Genomic DNA, 21,503 nt, shown 5'->3' with positions numbered 1-21,503 from the left:
CTCTACTACAGAGGACTCTGGTGAGAACTAAATTATATTAAGACTATAAGTTTTAAGTGAGGAACCTGACACACTGGGAGGGCCTAAATAACTCCTACCAACTTGTTCACTCCTTCCTCTAATAAGTACTATTTGTTTTATAATTAAAAAAAAATTCCTTTAAAGACTTCCCATTGATCACACAATAAAGTCCATTTGTTGTTGTTGTTGTTGGCAGTGCCAAGGATCAGACCCAGGGCCTGGCACATGGCACAAACCAGGCAAACACTCCACCATTGAGCTATATTCCCCAGGTCAAGGTCCAAAATTCTTGATATGCCCTGTACAATTCTGCTGAAGCTGTCTAGGGCTTTCTTCATTCAGCTTCAATCTTTCTCATGTTCTCCCTGAACCTTCTGTCTCTACAAGGTTTTTTTCCATTTTTCTTTTTGTTTGTTTTTGGCATTACTGGGGATTAAACCCCGGACCCTTTGCATGCTAGGAGAGTTCTTTACCACTGGATTATAGCTACAATTCTTTTTTAAATTTTATTTTCAAAAAGTTGCCGAGGCTGGACTCAAACTTGTGATCCTCCTGCCTCAGCCTCCAGAGTCTTGGGATTACAGGTGTATGCCGCTGCACCTAGCAAAAAGAGTTCTTCCACGACATGTGAATTTGGACACTCAGAAATGAGACAGAAGCTCAAGTCTCTGTTCCAGTAGGAGCCGTTAGGTCAGAGGTGATCTGGACATGGGAGGAAAGAATTTCAGCTAAGATTTTTTTTTTTTTTTTTTTAAGGGCCAGGAGATCACACAATCTTGAGAGAAGATGGGACATTCTGGCACTATACTTAAGCTTCTCCCCAAAGAGGGGAAGAGGCTTGCCCAAGTTCTCCAGCCATGTGAGTGAGAACCTATGCTGGCCACTGCAGCTGTTGCCTCCAGCCTCAGGAAGAAAAAATTAAGGCAAGAAGTTGTAGGTCTCTGGCACAAAGTGTTGACACTAGTGCCAGAGATTTAAAGGTCTGAAGGTTCAGGCTTGTGGGACCTCAAACAAGTCATTCCCCCTGTTTGTAATAGAGAGTCTTAGATCAAGTACTCTGGAAAGCAGACTTAGATGGAAATTTGCATAAAGGAGGTTTACTGGGAACAATATCAGAGGACAGTGAGAAGCAGGGCTAGGCAGAAGTTGGGTTGCAATGCAGCTGCAGTGGAGGGCTCAGCTGATCTGACAGGGGATTCTAGAGCTGGAATAATCTGTCAGAATTGTTTCAAAGGGTCCAGGCCTTTGTTCATTCTCCTATCAACAAGTCATTGGAAGCAGACTATCTGGTTAGTTTGCTCCCTTCAACCCAGGACAGTTCCCAGAGAGGGATTCAGGTCTTTCAGCAGCCAACACCCTCAATGGAATGGGGATGTGGGAAGGAATGTGTGCCCTAGACTGCATGACACCCAAGCACCACTACAGAAGAATGCAGATGAGCATTTCTAACTGTTCAGTTTCATGAAGCCTTCAGGTTCCAAGAAGGTGGTTCAGTGGGTGGAAATCCTCTCTTCTTGAATGTGTTGTAGCTTCTGCAGAGTCTAACTTGAAAGAGGTCTCCACTACTAGGTCTTAAATGTCCTCAGAGGCACCTCATTGCTTTTTTTTGGGGGGGGGAGTGCACAGGGGCACTTACCACTGAGATATATCCCTAGCTCATTTTTTTTTTTTTAATTTTGAGTCAGGGTCTCACTAAGTTGCTAAGGCTGGCTTCAAACATGTGATCCTCCTGCCTCAGCCTTCCAAGTTGCTTGGATGACAGACATGCATCACTCTGCCTCACTCATCTCTCTTGGGGGGTGCTCATCACAATTGTAATGTAAGTAATTTGCTGAGTAAGGATCTAATATCTGTCTCTGCCACTTGACAATAAATCCCAAAGAAGCAGGAACCCTGTCTGTCTCCCTCACTGTTGTATCTCCACGGTCTATAACATCCGTTGAATGAAAGAATATTAGAGAAGCTGTTAAAGATACACATTCCCCAGTTCTGCCTCCATACTCTGATCCTCCAGGAGACTCTAGAGCACAAAAGGCTGTGAACCATTTCTCCAACCCACCTGCCATGACTCTGATGAATGTTTGAAACTTGCCGGAGACTCACCCAGCTTGTTTTCCTACTCACTCTCAGCAGCCCTCAATCCAAGCATATCTTCAAAAGCCAGACAAACAAAAGAATGCAGCCACTAGCAGACTTCCCACAAACTCCCACCTGGGTAGATGTGTCCTGGTCTTAAGACTGCAGGCTTCAGAAGTCTAAAACGTATTATATTCAATCTGTATCAGTTCTCATTTCATGTGCAAATTGAATTGAACATGATAAAAAGTAATGCTGACTAGTTTGGAACAAAAGCAATGCCACGTAGAAAACCCTAGAATCAGACTGATAAGGGTTCCAATTCTACCTCATTTGCATAATATTTGGCAAATTTCTTCCCTTTTGGGGGGATGGTGGTGGTGGTAGTGGTGGTGGTGTACAAAGGACTAAACCCAGGGGCACTTTACCACTGAGCTACATTCCCAGGCCTTTTTGAGACAGGGTCTAAATTGTTGAGGCTGGCCTTGTACTTGTGATCTTCCTGTCTGAGCCTCCTGAGCTTCTGGAATTACAGGTGTGTGACACTGCACCTGGTATGGCAAATTTCTTAATACTGAATTGCTCACCAGTACGAGGCAGAGATCCCTGAACTGTGCTAGGTGGCTTTCATGTATTAATTTTTACAACCTTCCTGTAATCCGAAATATAAATTCCTTTCCATACATAAGGAAATTGAGGAGAGAGACCTGAAGTAACTTGCTCACAGTCAAGGTATTGGATGTCAAAGCTGGAATTGAACCTAGGTCTACCTGCTAAATTGATGTTCCCTAGATCTCTCTCATCTATGTTCCATTTCCACATCTGTACAGTGGAAAACACCACTCCTTTCTCAAAGGGCTGTTGTGAAGATTAAATGTGAAAACATTTGATAACAGCCACACTCCACAAATGCCACCTAGAAAAGAAATGGAAATATTTTATTCCAATTTTTGTGGTTGAGGTGCCTCAAAGCCCAGTGAAATTAATTAATAGCCTCCCCACCCAGGGATACAAGTGACTAAGTCAGAGCCAGAATCCAAGCTTTGGACTCAAAGTCTGATTCACTTTCTCTCACACTCTCAAATGACTTTAGAAGGAAAAGCTAATGTATAGATATACTGCAAAAATAAAAATCTACCTCAAGGGAAAAGTGAACTTGAGAGTCAATTGGGGGAGGCTTCCAGTAAGGTCTAGTTTTCAGTTTATGACAGTAGTGTTCAGAGCAAATGGGAAGCCAGAATAAGCTTTAGCTTAGTCATGATGTGGTTTTCCTGATGAACTTCTTAGTTCCTGGTGCCCAGAGAAGTTAAGAAGCTTGACTAAGGTCACACAGCTATAAATGGCATGGGCACAATTTAACTCCTCAAACCTGATTCTGTCTCCTTGGTGCCTCTAGAAAGGGAAGGATGAGAAGCAGATCATAATATGGTGGGGTGGGGGACCTCCAGTAGTAGGAAAAAACAAAACAAGGCGAGATGCCAAGGCCTCAGTGTCAAACAGATGGATCCTGGCATCTCCAATGACTAGCTGTGTAGCCTCAGCAATGTCATTTCACCTCTGAGTTAATTCCCTCGCAAGACTGTGGCAAATTCAGAGAAATGGCCTCCACATATCCACCCCAGGGCCAGGCTTGGTTGAAAATGACGTGGTCATTGTTAGTTCACCATGCCAGATCAGCTAGAGTTGGGTGGCAGGGCTGGACACCCAAGCCACAGAAGTTAAGACTTTCAATGTCAACAATTCCAACCCTGCAATCAATGACACAAGTAATTGGCAGGGCAGGGACTGTCAGGTCAGGTCCATGATGCAATCATAGCTCTCTGCTTGTGTTAAGAGATGAACCCTGGCCTTCAGAAAATGGAAAAACAGTCCATTAACAATGAGTACAAAACAAAACCTTGGTGAACTTTTATTTCTTATCATATGTAACTGTTAACAAGGTCAAAGATTTCTGCACTTGAACACTGGATACCCTTCCCACCCAACCCAGGAGACAATAACAGAGGCATCATGTCCCCTCTAGAACTCAAACCCCCATGCTGGGCCCCTTTCCCTCTGGCCCCCCTTCTTTGTGGGGAGGGCTTTCAGGCCTTAGGGGGTGCCCAGTCGCTTTCCCGTGCCTGCACGGGTATGAAATGTGGCACTCTGGCAGGCTTCTCTCCTGCCCTGCCCCAGGGAGGAGGGTCAGAAGCAGCAGCATGGTGGCCCCTGCCTTTCTCAGGTACCTCCAAACTGGATCAAGAGGAGGCACCTACTGCTAAGAAGGGCAAGAGAAGCCATAATTCACAGTTGTTTGCTACAGAAAGTGCCTGGGATTAGTCCTTGGCTGCTTCTGCCTCCAAGCAAACCTAAAATCTAGGAGAGGGGACAGATGAGACGCCAGGATGGGGGTGAGGGTCCTTGGAAGGCAGCCAGGAAAAAACAATTACAGGAATGGGGGTCCCCAGAGGACTTCGTAAGATCTTTTAAGAAAAATCAGCTTGCTGTTGACAGGTTGGCCTGAGATCCCAGGGCACAGCCTCAGACACTGGGGAAACTCCAACCCACCCCTCCGTCTGCAACTGTGGTGGTCAAGGTGGCCTGGCAATGTGGCATGGTCACCCAATCAGTGGTAGGGCCCAAACAAGAGCCCTGGTGTCTGCCTCTCTTACTGAGTCTCAGTGCCACCTCAGCCACCTAGAAAGGCCCCGCTTTTTGGCAAATATCCTTGGCAGAGCTCCAGCCTCTACAGGCAGCACAGCCTAGAGTGAAGAGGCTCCCTCTGCTCCTCCCAGGTATCAACTGTGGCTCCAAGGGGGAGGCCGAGAAGAGGACTGACCTCAACTACAAAGGACCCAAACACAGAGAATCTATCATCAAATACTTCTTCTTCGGAAGGCAAAGTGACCAACAGTGGCTCCAAATCTCCAGAAACAGTTCACATCCAAAAGGTTCGGTCTGGCCTCTCTCCTGGGGTCTCCCACCTCAAATCATCGGAGAAAGGCATACAAGGGCAAAGAAGGTAAGAGAACTAAACTAGGATTCAGGCAACGAGGGTACCAGGGGTCTCCATTCTGCCCAACAGAAAAGGCTTTTGGGGAACAGGGCATACAGGCCAGCTGTGACCCTGGCTTTCACATTAATGGGTGTTCAAGTGGGAGGTAATGAACTCTGAGAATGATGGGGGAGAGAAGGCAAAGCTGCCTGGAGTGTTAGTCCCCGGAGGTCTTTGGCCCTCTCTCACAGGGGCTAGCCAGGGACTTCCCAGTCCAGGAAGGCCACAGCACTTGTGGTGCCTGGGGCTCAGCCTGCTGGCACACAAGTCCGAGGTTGGCACATTTCCCTTCTATGCCCTCTGCCTCTGGGGGGCAGGGGAAGGAAAAATGCATAGCCCCTTGGGATCTCCTAATCCTCTTCCAGTTCCCAGGGACAGAGCTGAGATCCCAGAGTCAGTGCAGTGATCCTGTCCATTCCAGTGAGAAAAAAAGAGGGTGTGGCTCGGGGGCTGCACATCACACAAGCCCACCCACAGCAGGGTGGGGATGGGCATGGAACTGAAAGGGTCCCAGATCTGTCTCCAGATGGAATTCTTCCAGGGAGGAGGGTATCCCCAGGATCAGCTGCTCCAGGTATGGTTCCTACGTGGGAGGGAGTCAGGTCATGTAGCGGGTGATGGCACGGAGGGCGTACAGCAGGGCAGCTTGCATACGGGCCTCCAGGAGTAGCAAGTTCACATGTACCTGGGATACAGAGCAAGGCTTGTTAACAGATCCTCTACCCTCCCAGACTGCCACTATCCCTGACCACTCACCTCACCCTTCCCTTTTGCCACAGAGATGTCCTGACCTTTGATAGTGCTCTGAGCAATTTGGTACAATGACCACTGAAGAACTTCCAGTGCATTCTTCCTTATCATGATTAACTTCTTTATCCCACAGGGCTAAATAAGAGCTACCATTAACTGTGCAGGATCAAGGGTTTACAATACATCTTTTCATTTCATCTTTCCAACAACCTTGATGGTGGCAGAATTGATTCCCATTGTAAAGTGGGAAAGCTCAGAGAGGTGAAGAGACTTGCCTCAAGTCCCAGTGTTATGATTTGAACCTATGTCTACCAGCCTGCCACGGAGGACACTGGGTGAAGCTGGTACCCGTATTCCCATTTTACAGGTTTGTTAGCAGCTGAGGAGGATGTAAACTCAAGACAACATGCCCAGGTATCCCACCTCCCTGCCCTCTCCACTGGCTGGGCCCGTCTACCTCCATCCTGCTCCTCCCCATGGGTCATACCTTCTCTGAGTGGCGGAAGTGCCTCCAGAAGTGGTTGTACATTCTTCGGGTGGTCTTCTCTGGGTAGCAGGCTACTGTCTTGATATAGACCTTGAGGTTCCGTTCCAGGAGCTGGTTCACCTCCCCATAATCATAATCATCATATCTGGAAAGACCAACAGCATTGCTCATCCTCTGTTCCCAAAAGAAAAGCTCATTTCCCACCCCCACCCCATAGAAAGAGGAACAGAGAATGGAGAGAAAAGGCAGAAGGTAGCAAGCAACAAGAAGTCCAGTTCCTCTTAGAAGAAGTTAATACCATATATCACAGGCCAACAAACTTGTGGGGGACCAGTCCAAGGAATGCACAGAGAATGAGCATGTTGAACTGAGTACCACCAATGTGTCATGTGACCAGGTATTCAAGGAATTCTCAGAACTACTACACACTACTGTGATATACAGCTTTATATACAATACACTGTACTCATGAATCCCACTTTGCAGATGAGAAAATTGACACTTGAGGTGTCACTTTTTCTAAGTCAGACAGCAGGGAATGGGTTTGAAACCCAGCTCTGTCTGTCTCCAAGGCTGAAGTCACACTGAGTCACAGAGAAATTCAGAGAAAAATTTAGAAGCAACGACCATGTTGGAGAGTGAAGACTCCTAAACCTGAGGGCCGGGAAGAAGCTACCCTTCCCACATTTTAAAATGCCATCTTGCCATCCCAGAGATGAAACTCCATAATAGTCAGCAAGAGGATGGCCCAGTAGGTATAGCTCATTCAATGAAATACGATTTATAGCTACACAGAAAAACAGTTTTTCTTTTTTTAATATTTTTTTAGTTGTCAATGAACCTTTATTTCTTTGACTTATTTATATGTGGTGCTAAAGATTGAACCCAGTCCCTCACATGTGTAAGGCAAGTGCTTTGCCACTGAGCTATAGCCCCAGCCCCAAGAAAAACAATTTTTCTACAAGCAACATGTACAGCAGAGCCTGTCTTTTTTTTAAGTTGTAAATGGACACAATGCCTTTATTTTATTTATTTATTTAGTTTTATGTGGTGCTGAGGATCAAACCCAGTACCTCACACATGCTAGGCAAGTGTCTATCACTGAGCTACAACTACAGCCTCTGGGGATAATTTTTTGATACTCAGTATAAACAATTAAATGAGAAAAGCAAGAAAAAAATCATATGTTTACTGAACTACACTAATGTTTTTAATATGAGTAAAATATGTAAAAGGAGTAGGCAAGAAAATGGCAGCAGAACTTGTTTTTGTAAAATTATATACATCTTGGTTATTTGTGAATAGAAAAAAACAACAGAAAGTATCTCATGGTAATAAAAGCAGGTGGTGTCATGGATATTTTTTTTTTTCCTCCAGTGCTGGGAATTAAACCCTGAGCCTCACTCATGCTAAGCAAATGCTCTACCACTGAGCTACTTCCTGGGCCTTATGTTTTCTAAATTTTCTAAAAATCAAGGTCTTATTTCTACTTACAAACATCCAGTATATTTTTTTAAGTGAAATAGCCACTATAATTTGAACTATATAAAAGCAACTACATAAGAAAGAAAAAATAGCAGAAAAACATCATGGGATATGGATGTGGTTGAACTGGGGTAGTAGATTTTTGAGAAATTTCTTATTTCCTTAATTTTTTTGTTGATTTCTTTTTTATCATGCTATCAGAGTAACTTTTTGTTTGTTTGTTTGTTTTCTTGGCAGTACTAGGAATTGAACTCAGACTTTGAGCAGGCTAGGCAAGTGTTTTACACATTATAGGTATGTGCCACAGCACTGGCTTTTTTTTTTTTTTTTTAAATAACAAAATAATTGTTCTAGGTTTAAATCTGACAAGTAATATCCTATCTAGGATTTATCTACAAGAACTTGTGTAGCCAGGCGTGGTGGTTCACACCTGTAATCCCAGTGATTTGGGAGGCTGAGGCAGCAGGATCAAAAGTTTGGCGCCAGCTTCAACCTAGTGAGGCCCTCAGCAATATAGTGAGACGCTGTCTCAAAGTAAAAAATGAAGGACTGGGGATGTGGCTTTGTGGTTTAGTGGCCCTGGGTTTGGTCTCTAATACCAAAAAAAAAAGAGCTTACTTATAAAGCCTAGTCGGTGAACATGGTATTTTTTTTTTTTTTAAGAGAGAGTGGGGGGGGGGAGAGAGAGAGAGAGGGAGAGAGAGAGAGAGAGAATTTTTAACATTTATTGTTTAGTTCTCGGCGGACACAACATCTTTGTTGGTATGTGGTGCTGAGGATCGAACCCGGGCCGCACGCACGCCAGGCGAGCGCGTTACCGCTTGAGCCACATCCCCAGCCCTATTTTTTTTTTTTTTTAAAGAAAGAGTGAGAGAGAGAGAGTGAAAGAGAATTTTTTTAATATTTATTTTTTAGTTCTCGGCAGACACAACATCTTTGTATGTGGTGCTGAGGATCGAACCCGGGCCGAATGCATGCCAGGCAAGTGCGCTACCGCTTGAGCCACATCCCCAGCCCGAACATGGTATTTTTAACATTGAAAAACTGCAAACAGGGCTGGGGATGTAGCTCAGTTGGTAGAGTGCAAGCATGACAAGGTCCTTGATTCAATCCCCAGCACCCGCAAAAAAGAAAAACTGCCAACAACCTAAATATCCAACAACAGGGATATGAATGAATAATTATACATCCATAACAGAATACAATGCACTGGTTAAAAAACATTAAGAAATTTATTCATACTGATAAGAAATGTGGTTCATACTACATTATTAGATGTGAAAAAAATCAAACTGCAGAATATATTGACTATTATGCCATTCGTTTAAAAACAACAAAACAAAACAACATCTACTCAAAAGTTAGAAAAGAGGACCAGAGATGTAGCTCAATGATAAAGCACTTGCCTAGTAGGCACAAGGCCTTGGGTTCAAAACCCAGCACCATTAAAAAAAAAAAAAAAAAATCAGGGCTGGGGATGTGGCTCAAGCGGTAGCGTGCTTGCCTGGCATGCATGTGGCCCGGGTTCGATCCTCAGCACCACATACAAACAAAGATGTTGTGTCCACCGAAAACTAAAAAATAAATATTAAAAAAAAATTCTCTCTCTCTCTAAACAAGAAAAATTAAAAAAAAATCAGAAAATATTTAGTAAGCAACAAATGCCATTTAGCATGGTGTACTATAAAGATAACCACCGTTAAATAACATTTTCCATGAACAAGCAAGCATTCAGAAAAAAAGGAACAAAAAAGAAGATTTTGGTTGGTAAGCTTCTTTTCTTTCAAAACATTTTGAACATTTTCCCATGGCAATATAAATAGATCTCTATATTCATATTATAATAGTTGCATATTTCTGTTTTTGTTTTGTTTTGTTGTTTTTTTTCCCCAGTGCTAGGAATTAAACCCAGGGCCTTATACCATTGGGTTATATCCCCAACCCTTAATTGCTGCACAATATTTCACTAAATGGCCATATCATTATTTAAAGTCCCCTATTGATGGGTATTTATGTTGTCTTTATTCGCTATGAGAAAATCTGCTATTCAGAATGGAAATATAAACTTAACTCTCTCTAGTGACATGGACATATATGTGTATGTCATATATGTAACATGTTTATGTATAGTTATCTCAGCAGGTAAGATTAAGAGTTTCATTTACAAGGTTCAAGAAAGAAAGTGAGCACTCCTATTATCTCTTAAAATTAGTTAAGAAATAAATTGGCTTTGAAAAATAGTAAGCAGAAAGGAAAGGCAACAATAACAAAAGCAATAAGAGTGAGCTCAGAGAGAAGACTTGTGTGTGCATGCCCTGACGGAAGGACGTGTGCTCACCTGATGCCAAAGACGCAGTGGATGTAGTTCCAGATGGCCCTGCGGAGCATGGAGGTGTCCACGCCACTGTGCATGGCGATGGTGTTGTAGGTGAGGCTATAGGCTGCCTGGAACTTCTCATCCAGCAGCTGCCCACCCTCAGGATACAGCCGCTGGATCAGTGAGTAGCCATGGTCTTCCCAGGTATAATCCTGAGGAATATGGGAAGAGTTCAGTTGATAAGTGAGACTTTGGAGCACAATGTTGACCAGAGACCCTGTCCTCTAGACCTCTAGAGCACACCTTGCCTCTCCATAATGTTTATTTCCTACGCTACAAACCTAACATGCTGCTTGCTCCAGGCCTGAGAAACCAGGGTGGATATACCTCAGTGATGACTTTCTCCCTGTGATCAGGACTCCCTGAGCTTGGGGAATAGATGGGTCCCTCTAGGATACATGGGGTCCCCCACTGCCTTTATGGGATCTTGAGTGGAGAATGTACTCAACTCTGTAACCACTCAAACCATCTGTCCCCTGCCTGTTCATAATCTGAAGCGACAACCATGACCAGTAGGGAGGGCATTACCTGAGCACGGAAGGTGGGTGGGGCCTGAGCCCCTCGCCGAGTGAAGTCTTCATATCCAAAAGTGGGGTCTTCCACAAAGCACAGCATGTCTGGGTGCGGAGAGGGCTCCAGGATGTCAGCTGAGGACCATGTCAGAAAGAGGTCACCGTGAGGTCGAGACATGGAGCACAAAGGGCTCCACTCCTGATTAATCATCAAAGGGGGGCATGGGGAGGCAGAGCAGAGAGCCAGAGAGAGTCCGTCGCTAGTGAGTGGGAGCAGGACTTCAGCTGGAGCCAGGCCTGGGGGAGGAAGAGGTAAGGCCCCCAGTAACACTAATGGTGGCAGTTCCATGGGGGCTGCTCACCCTAGGCCAGGCTCTGGGCTTAGCACTTTGTTTCAGTTACTCTACACAACAAACCAGAAGCTGGCAACAGGAAGTGACTAGTCAGTGGTCACACAGAAAGGCTAAAGTGATGAGACTCAAAGGCAGGTCTGAACCCAAGGCCCATTCTTGGAACCTCTTGGCAAGGAGGCTGAAGGGTGGCAGCCTCTAGAGTTCAGAAAACACGATAAATGGAGGAGTCCACTTCCACCAGATGGTGAAAGAAGGGGCAACCCATGGACCCTGGGCTACTGTGATCCTCTACCTGAGGGAGTCACCAGCAGGCTTTCCGACTTCTCCAGCTCAAAACGGCTCTCCATCTCCTCCTGGGAGGCTCCTTCATCCCGCAACAGGCTCTCCTGCAGCTGCCTCATGCGTTCCATTAGAGCTTCCACATCCCGGGCAGACTCAAAACCCTGAAGATGGATCCAGTAGTCACCATTTCTCCTCCCTCGCCCTGTGGAAAACTACTCACCCTTCCCACTTACCAGGACTGCCTGGATGATCGTAATGCACTAGGGCAGTCTCCGCGCCAGCCACTGAGCTAGACAACTCACGTGGTCTATGCTTCCCAAGGGGAAGTTTATAAAGCTACAGCAGAGACACGTATTTTCCCTAAGCAGCTACTCCCTCAGAGGTAATTTTCAAAGCATCTGTTTTCTTCTTCTTCTTTTTTTTTTTTTTGGTGATGCTGAAGATGGAACTCAAAGCCTCACGCATGCTACGACTGAGCTACATCCCCAGTCCTTCTTGATTTTAAGACAGAGTCTTGCTAAATTTCCAGGTTAGTCTTGAAATTGTAATCCTCCAGCCTCAGCTTCCCAAGTAGCTGGGATTACACGAGGGTACCACTATGCCTGGCTCAGGGTTTTTTTTTTTTGGTGGTTCTGGGGACTGAACCCAGGGCCTCGTGCATGCAAGACAAGCACGCTACCAACTGAGCTACACCCCTAGCCCATCAAACTTTGTATTTTTAAAGTGTTAATACCCACAATAAAAGTCCAGTCACATGATATTTCACTGAATCCTCACAACCCACTGTAAGTAGGGGTTTTTATTCTCATTTAACAGACAAGGAAGCTGAGCTTCAAAGTCAAATAATTTGCTGGGCATGGTAGAACACAGTTGTAATCCCAGTGGCTTTCGAGGCTGAGGAAGGAGGATCATAAGTTCAAAGCCAGCCTCAGCAAAAATGAGGTGCTAAGCAACTCAGTGAGACTCTGTCTCTAAATAAAATACAAAATAGGGTTAGGGATGTGGCTCAGTGGTTCAGTGTCCCTCAGTTCAATCCCAGGTAGCTCCCCCCACCAAAAAAAGGTCAAACAATAACTTTTCTGTAGCCTTTCAGCATGAGGAGTTAAGAAAGTTGTGGCTTCCATTCAAGGACCAGAGGCCACAACAGCTTTCTACCCCACTAAGACCCAGAACTGTAACTTACCCCAGAATTGTTCAGTGGGTCCCCACTTGGAGGACTGCTTTGCTCACTGGGGGGTGATGGTGCCTGAGGGGCAGGACTTCCCTCTGGATCTCCCTCAGGAAGGATGCCACAGCCAAACACGAAAGAGGCCAGTGAGTGGCAGTGAGTGAGGAGGACCAAGGCTTGGATGAGTTCGGCCAGAGACCAGCTATGTTCCCCAGTCTTCAGCAAGGCCTGGAGGGGAAAGAAGGTCAGATCTGCTCAGTGTCTGCCCCTGGGTTTCCTGCCCAGCCCCAGCCTGGCCACTGGGCTCCCTCAGGGCCATGCCTCTGGGGCCACTGCACCTGGATGTGCTCCTTGGTGATGAGCCACGGCCGATGTGCCAGTAACTTGTTGATTTCGCTAAGTTTTCGCAGCTTCTCCGGGGCCCGATGGAGACCCAGCAGCCACTCAGGGTCACCACCAGTCTGCAGAAATTCAGCCATGTGGGAGCCCACCAGGTAAGAACACTGGTGGCGAGCAGCAGCCTGTGGAGAAGGTTGATAAAGTCTGGGTCACCCTTGTCCTTCTGGGCTGTGCTCAGGGTGGGTCCCCCTTAGAAAGAGATAGTGTAGGGCTTATTGTTGCCTAAGAGGCAGGAAATTCAGGTCATGCTCTACCACCATCTTGCAAGTCACCTGACCCCTTTGTACCTCAGTTACTCAATCTACAGACACTAGTAGACGAAGTAGACACTAAAGATGTGTCTAAAGATGCATCTATTCAAAGCCTAAAGTGTATGGATAGTTGGACAAAGTGATATTTTCCCCCGTCATCTATGATATAAACTCAAGAAGTCCCCAGCAAAGACATTCAAATACAGAAGCCCCATGAGGACACCCCTACAAGCATCTGGCCCCAGACAGGCTCACCATGATGGCAATGTAGTGGCGCCAGGAACTGGCCAGGGGCCCATCTGTGTGCAGCAGCAGATAGTGTAAGCGCCAAAAGCTGCTGAGGTAGTCAGGGTGCAGGCCCATCACCACGGCAAGGTTATCCACCCGCCCTGAGGACATCAGCGCCTCCAGTCCCAGGTGCTGCTCAAGGCTCTCAGCCCCCTCCCGAAGAACCTGCCAAACAAAGAGAACATGGTTTCCCTCCTGTCTTTCCCATCTGAGACCAACATATCCTTTGTGGTGCGTTTATAATAGCAAAAGACTGAAAACCACCATCATATCCAAAGAGGGAATGGGGAAGAAGAAATATTTAATTGATTAAATACTTATTTGGTACTTTATATAATAATAGATAAGACTTATATAATATAATGGTCATTATCTGCCAAGTACTGTTGAAGTACTATGAACTTACTTAATCCTTACAACAACTGGGCTCGAGGTGTAGCTCAGTGACAGAGTGCTTGCCTGGCATGCCTGAGGACTTAGGTTTAATCCCCAGTACCAAAAAATCTAAGATAAAATAATCCTCACAAGAATGATAAAACTGAAGTTATATTTTCTCTTATTTTTGTGTTGCCAAGGATCAAACCCAGTACCTCAGGCATGCTGGGAAAATGCTTTAACACGGAGAGCTACACACTAGCCCCTTCCCCATTTTTAAACAGGAAAACTCAGGAACAGAGATTACAAGTATGGTTTTGGAGGCGAGGTTGTAGCTAAGTGGCATGCACAAGGTACTGGGTTCCATCTCAAACAACAATAGTCGTCTCTCCTGCCTTCATGGAGTTTCTGTCTGAATCTGGCAAATATACCCAGCCAACGGTGGAGAGGTGAAAACAGTTCACGTTTCCTGAGCACTCTGTCCATGCCAAGTCCACAATTTGGAGCTTTCCCTGCATTATCTCTTCGAATTTTCAGAATATTTCTGTGAGGTGAATCCTATTATTTCCCCCCACTGACAGATGAGAAAATCAGAGAGGTTTTGTTTGTTGCTTGAAGTCACAGATCTGGCAAATGACAGAACCAGGATTCAAACTGAGATGAACTCCATAGCCTATTTTGTTCCTTTATTATAAAAGAGGCTACAGATACAAATAATCATTGTGTGGTTGCTCGCCTTACATTTACAAAGAAGGGGGAAATACAGAACTTAGGGGTTTGTTAACAAGGTCCTTAACCATTTGGCCCACACATTTGGGAGAACAAGAGGACAGGAAATAAAAAAAACTTATTCCTCTGAACTGAACGTTGAAGAAAAATGAGCAATCAATTTTTAAAAATTTCTGTGTGTTTTGAGGGTAATTCCCCCAGACATACACACTAGAATGTAAGCTCTGTGTAGACAGATTTTTGCCTATTTTATTTTCTAGCCACAGTTCGTAAGATGATGCATCACAGATTAATAATTCAACAGATATCTGTTATATAAATGAATGGGGCTGGGGTACAGTTCAGTGGTATAGTGTTTGTCTAGCATTCATGAGGCCCTGGGTTCAATTTCAACACTACAAATTAATAGTATAAATAAAAATGAATGAATGAACAAACTCTGTAGGTGAAAGATGTCTCTGTTGTATTATAAAGTGAAAAAACAAAACAAATGAAAAACAAACTGAAAGCTATGATCTTGGTTTTCTGTACAAAAGTAACTATCTGTATGGAAAAAAAAAAAAAAGCCTAAGCTGGATGGGGTGGCACATGCCTGTAATTTTAGTGACTAAGATGGCTGAGATAAGATGATGTCAAGTTCAAGATAAGCCTCTACAACTTAGCAAGTTCCTGTCTCAAAATAAAAAAGGGCAGGTCAGGGCTGGGGATATAACTCAGTTGGTAGAGTGCCTGCCTCACATGCACAAGGCCCTGGGTTCAATCCCCAGCACCACAAAAGGCGGGGGACAGTTCAGCAGTAGAGTACCCCTGAGTTCAATCCCCGATACTAGGGGGAAAAAAAATCCAGAAAACAGTAGCAAATGGTAAATGATTAACAAATATAATGACTTGTGTGGGGGGTGTAATTACAAGACACTAGAGGTTTCTGACATACTGGAAGTTTTAAAATAATGAACATACATTACTTTAAAAACAAATCACTTTTTGTAATAGACATACAATCAAGGGTGAGAAGATACACAGAGGTAGTTCCATTTCATTAAGAAAATAGAAGCATTGATCTGGGAAGCTAAAGTATGAATAAGTTATATTACTTTCTCCAAGCCTGCTCTTCCTCAGGAAAATGGTGTTGGTAGTGCCTGCTCCACAGAGCTGTTTTGTGTGTAGATTCAAAGCTGCAAGTTAAGGGATAGGAAAAGACCCTGATCCACAATGTCTCATGTCTTTTCTTTCCAGGTACCAGATTTCTAACCCCTTCCAAGCTTACCTCCTCCACTGGGATGAAGGCGCTGGGTCCTCGGCCTCGACGAGACCGGCTCTCCTTCTGTTCCTGGGAAGAAACACATAGAGGTTAGCTGGAAGAAGGGAGGACAACGAAGAGGACTGTTATCTCTCCAACCTCCTCCTAAAACCATCTTTCTGGTCTACTCTGCATGGAGGAATCAGGTGGAAAATTTGTACCCATTTATTGGATGGTGAACAGGTAAACAGGAAAGAGGGTTCATCCCAGGCTGAATTGTTTAAGAACTGGGCAGGGACCCAGGAGCCCTAGCATTGCTTGGTGGGAGGGATCCAGAGAAAAGAAATATACAACCACCATGTTGGACATCTCGGGACACCACCATCTTAGCAGCCCCAAAAACACATACAAAACTCCCCATAGTGTGTATCCCAAAGCCAGTAATCAAATACCCTTGATGCCTATGAAGCAGCTTCAGTCCCTCTCATGATCATTTGACTACTACCACCACCTCATATACAACTATCATCTACTATCACCCACAACCCTACCAATTGTCTCCTGACTTCCATAGCCCACCTGCCCCTAGTGATCCTCTATTCAGCAGCCAGATTTTCTTTTTTGTTTTTTTAATATACATATTTTTAGTTGTTGATGGACTCTTATTTAATGAACTTATTAATATGCGGTGCTGAGAATCAAACCCAGTGCCTCACACATGCTAGGCAAGCGCTCTACCACTGGGCCACAACCCCAGACCCAGACTAACTTTCTGAGTGTAAATCTGATCAATTATCTTCACCCCTTCCATGGTCTTCTAAATCAATTAGTGGTCCAGGCTCACCACCCTCCCTCTGGCTGTTCCTTTTGCAGAGCTTTTTTGGGAATACTAGGGATTGATCCCAGGAGTGCTTTACCACTAGCTACACCCTAGCCCTTTTTAATTTTTATTTTATTTTTTAGGGTCTCACTAAATTGCTGAGAGACTCTCTAAATTGCAAAGGTTGGCCTGGAACTTGCAGTCCTCCTTCCTCAGCCTCCCAAGTCACTGGGATTACAAACGTGCATGGCCCAGCTTACAGAGCTCTTTCATAGTCCTTCAGGGACTAGAAACATTTTTCTGACCCTCATCTGTGACCCCACAATCCTCAATGCTTTTGCTTCTAAAAACACTGCCCTCTGATGATCTGTTTTAAGTTGTTCTTCTTCCAGATCATGTTTTGTGGAAAGGAGTGCTGGGTCATTCACCGTGCTCTGTGAATGAAAACAGAAAAAGCAGAGGCATGGAGGGAATCAGGGCAGGTGATACAAGGCAGATGGTGGTGACTATTCTGCTATAATGGTATTTGAGCCTCTGTAGAAACCACCAGAATCAGCCAGGCATGGTGGTGCACGACTGTAATCCTAGCAACTTAGGAGGTTGAGGCAGGAGGATTGTAAATTCAAGGCCAGCCTGAGCAAGTTAGTGAGGGTCTAAGCAACTCAGCAAGACCTTGTCTCAAAATAAAACATAAAAAGGGCCAGGGATGTAGCTTGGTGGCAAAGTACCCCTGGGTTCAATCACTAATATCAAAAAAAGAAAGAAAAAAAATTAATAAACCAGAATCACACACTCACTAAATCCGCTTCTCCTAGTCCTAGAGATGGGGTTCAAGAAGGATATTTATTTTGTTAATTTACTAATCACAGACTTTGGAAAAATTTTACCCAAATAAAAAGTGATGCCTTCATGGGCTGGGGTTGTGGTTTAGTGGTAGAGTGGTAGAGCACTCGCCTAGCATACATGAGGCACTGGGTTCGGTCCTCAGCACCACATAAAATTAAAATAAAGATATTGTGTCCACCTAAAACTAAAAAATAAATATTAAAAAAGTTATGCTTTTATTGGAGAGGGGAAGTTCCCCAATCCTCCCTTCTCCATTAAGTTCTAGATTTAATATCTTAGGTGTCCAGGAACTAAAAACTATACTTGAATCTTTTTTTTTTTTTTTAAGTTGGTCAAAATCCCCCTGAAGTCTGGCAAACCACAAAGGAGAAACACTATTAGACCAGGAAGTCCCAGATGTGGCTACCAATTATGCCACTAATTTGCTGTATGGCTCTGGGAAAGTTATGTACACTCTCTCTGGGCCTTAATCCTAAACAAAGAAAGGAGCTGAGCTGACTGTTCAGGTCCCTTTCAGCCCAACTTCTAGGAACTATTAGGCCAGGTGTCCAAGGCCAGCACACTGACTATCATCAACCCCAAGCACTCCCTTTCCAGCTTCCCTCCTCCCTCACCAGAGAGAAAAAGCCCAACAGCTCTGTCTGGGAGATAAGGACTGCTGACTCCACAAACTGAGCCTCCCCTCAGGGAACCTGAGGAGAGATAGAGAACCACAGAAGGGAGGGCAGAATTGAGATGGGGGTCATAGAGGGCCTCCAAGAGGTGCTGGGCAGAACCTGGGGAAACTCCACGTTTAACTCACTCACTCCAAATTCTGACAAGGAAGAAGGTGTACCCCTAGATCTTTAAATGATGGGTCCGAATCTATCAACATTTTTATGAATAATGATGATGATGATGGCAATGATAGATAATGTACAGTATGGAGTACGTGTAAAACTCAGGGGCTTTGGACATAAATTGCCAGAGCTCAAATGACAGCTTCATTTGTGAGCCTCAGTTTCCTCACCAAATAATAGCATTAGTACCTACTTTCACTATGTCACCATGGCAATTAAATGAGAGAATGCCACAAGGCTTACCACAGCACCTCTATCACCATAAGCGCTTAATAAAAATCAGATGTCATTAACCTCACTGCTATCCCAAACAAGGGTTTCTTAGTCCAAACAGTACATCAGAATCCCTTGAGAAGCTTTTTCAAATATATCAAATGCCAAGGGATTGGGGTTTTGGCTCAGTGGAAGAGTGCTCATCTGGCATATGTGCAGCTCTATGTTCAATCTTCAGCACCACATAATAAATAAATAAATGTCCATCTCCAACTGAAAAAAAATTTTTTTAAATTATCAATGCCAAGGTCCCACCTCCAGCAGTTCTAATTGCATTGGTATGAGGTGGGATCCCTGCAAAATGTACAGCCAGGGTACAGACCATTGTTTGCACCTTTTATTCATCAGTGTGTCAAGCATAAAGCACCATGCTAAGTGTTTTCCAGGTGGGACTGAAATTAATTTGTTCATATGACAAATAGTTTTGGTGACTACACTATAGGCAGCAAGAATACAGCAGTGAAAATACAAAGTCTCAGGCTTCATATATTTTGAATCTCGTGGACGAATGAACAGATTTCGAATCGGAGACGTGAATGAAATCTTAGAACAATGATTGCAATGACAAGGTGGGACAGTGTGAAATATTTTAGTCTAAGTAGGCAGAAAGAGCCACTGGGGAGGTGACCTTTGTGCTCATATCTAATCAATGAGAAGGCAGCAGGGCCTGTAAAGACACAAGGGACCAGCACTCCAGACAGAGGTGAAACCCTTAAAGCAAGACGGAGAGATTGGGCTCTACAGCTCTAATCCCTAAAGGCCTCCAACTTTGACAGCAAGGGACTCAGGCAGGACAACGTTCACTGCCAAGAGATGACACCTCCAAATCAGCCCTCCATTCCCTGGAGTAGGGAGTCAATAATAATAATGATGATGATGAAGAAGAAGAAGAGTAGGTAACAATACTGCTTGCCATTATTTTAGCATTGACTTCCTAGACATAAAGCCACTTTTTGGGTCCCCATTTTACAGAGTAAGAAGGCTCAGAGAGGACAAGTCACTTTTGGTCATTCAGTCAGGAAAGAGGTAGGAGATCTGGCAAACAGACAAGTTTCCTAAAATACAGGAACAATATTCCCCATTCTCTAAATCTCTCAAGGTCTCAGGAGTTACAAGACTTTTGCACTTGAGGTTCACTAAGAGAGAAAAGCTCCTTTTGTCTACCCCCAGACCCAGGGACAGGCTACCCCCAATCACAGCACCTGTCAAAGTTTCTCACCTCAAGGCACACACTAGATCTAGTTCACTGTTGTTATCCCAGTGTGTGGCATAGAATAGGCCAATGGGATTTTCTATGATGACCCAATGTTTTAGATGGAATGAATTACATCTGCATAAATAAATAGGGTAGCTAGTCACTGTGGCTGAGCATTCCAAATATGACTAGAACAAAAAGTCCTGAAATGTTTACTTTTATTTAAATTTAAATAACCACACATGGCTAGGGGCTTCCATACTGAAGAACACACATTCAGCACACCTGATAAGGGCATGATTCTACCTACACTTTATAGATGGAGAAAGGGAAACCCAGTGGGGGCAGGTCACTTGCCCAAAGTAACACAGCCAATGTGGAGCAGAAGGAGAACCAATAGGGGCTACTATAATTTATAGTTCTAACTCTGGCATCACAGGGGCAGAAGGAACATTGAAGTCAAACAGCACTCTAGGAGACCACTCAACAGGAGGTCCTCAGACCAGTTGTGAAAAAGAGGATAATCAGCTCAGATCTCAGTGCCTGGCTCCTAATGCAATCACTCACTAGATGTTAACTTCTGTATTTGTTCAGCTATGTATAATGCAGGTTCCATCTAATTGTCATCAATCTGAGGGTAAAGGGGACTTTATTTTGCACACAAGGAAAGATTAAAGGTCCAAATGTTAAGCACCAGAAGACAAATGATCAATCTGCAATGTGAACCCAAGTAATACCTATGGCATCAAAGGGCCTTTATATTCTACCATACAGCTCCTGGAAGTGGCCCCAGGCCTGAATATTTAAATGCAGCTCAGTCTGGCTTCCCAGGGTTCTATCCACTACCTGCATTGTCCTCTTGGAGTGGGCCAGCCTTTGTTCTTGGTAGGCAGACCCTGGGAGCATTTAGATTCAGCTACAGATTCTTATATATGCTAAGTTTCTACCAGCAGGGAAGGGGCAAACACTCCCTCCCCACCCCCAGTCAGCTGAACTCAGATATTTCCCTCTGTTTACACCTGAGAGGAAGACAGCACAAGCAGCCCAACCTCCATCCAGCTGTGGGGTGTGTGCATGAGTGGTGTCACACACTTGCATACCCACCCTGTTCTGGGCGCCAAGCTAAGTGTTTGACACACCTGAGCTCACGGATACCTCCCAACCACCCAGAGGGAAATAGATGTTCTTGTTTCTTCTTTAGAGACAGGTTACTGAGGCTCAGAAAGGCCCTTTCCCAGCTGGGTACAACACAGATCTGACTTCAAAGCCTGAACAGTTCAGGAAGGTCAGCTAAGCCAACAAGGGGCAGATAATTGCAAGCATTTATGAGATGCACAGAGCAAGCTGGGGATGAGACCTGCAGTTATGAAACACTTAACTGTTCCACATAATTGCACCCAAAGCTCCTATAATGGAGAAGAGGACTGGAAAAGGCTGTGCAAAGGGACTTCATTTGGTGGGGGAGGAAAAGCTTCCTCAGAGGAAGTGATGTTTGAGGAAGTTATTCTAGAGCCTAACAGAGCTTTGTATTACTAGTATTAGAGTGAAGCACTGGGAAGTTTTTGGAGAGTCTCATATATGAAGGTCTTCGAACCCTGAAAGGGGGTGTGTGGTGAAGTAAGTTAAGGGGCTATTCCTTAGGCCTTGAGCATCAGGCTGTGTAAGATCAGCACACTGCTGTCTTCTAAAGATTCCACTAAAAA

At 44.5% G+C, this 21,503-nt stretch overlaps 1 protein-coding gene across 4 annotated transcripts in view; it reads right to left on the bottom strand.

The window, feature by feature from the left end:
• Window positions 1–3,981: 3,981 nt before the first annotated feature.
• Sesn2 (sestrin 2) overlaps window positions 3,982–21,503 on the bottom strand; it is a 25,782-nt gene continuing 8,260 nt past the window's right edge. The window contains exons 2-11 of one of the 4 annotated variants that reach the window (XM_078025713.1): window positions 15,855–15,917; window positions 15,682–15,762; window positions 13,451–13,648; window positions 12,884–13,066; window positions 12,561–12,773; window positions 11,388–11,538; window positions 10,759–11,039; window positions 10,192–10,382; window positions 6,369–6,513; window positions 3,982–5,816 (exon numbers count right to left, since the gene is read on the bottom strand). In XM_078025713.1, coding sequence (XP_077881839.1) covers window positions 5,730–5,816; window positions 6,369–6,513; window positions 10,192–10,382; window positions 10,759–11,039; window positions 11,388–11,538; window positions 12,561–12,773; window positions 12,884–13,066; window positions 13,451–13,594 — 1,395 coding nt within the window. In that variant the 5' untranslated portion in view covers window positions 13,595–13,648; window positions 15,682–15,762; window positions 15,855–15,917 and the 3' untranslated portion in view covers window positions 3,982–5,729. Of the gene's footprint in view, window positions 5,817–6,362; window positions 6,514–10,191; window positions 10,383–10,758; window positions 11,040–11,387; window positions 11,539–12,560; window positions 12,774–12,883; window positions 13,067–13,450; window positions 13,649–15,681; window positions 15,763–15,854; window positions 15,918–21,503 lie in introns of those variants that run through there. The other 3 variants (XM_021734701.3, XM_005317684.5, XM_078025714.1) reach the window with 3 other exon arrangements.

This window comes from Ictidomys tridecemlineatus, chromosome 11 (assembly GCF_052094955.1).
Source record: "Ictidomys tridecemlineatus isolate mIctTri1 chromosome 11, mIctTri1.hap1, whole genome shotgun sequence".
Lineage (NCBI taxonomy): Eukaryota > Metazoa > Chordata > Mammalia > Rodentia > Sciuridae > Ictidomys > Ictidomys tridecemlineatus.
The sequence above is the reverse complement of the archived record's forward strand: the minus strand, read 5'-3'. Positions and strand labels throughout refer to the sequence as shown.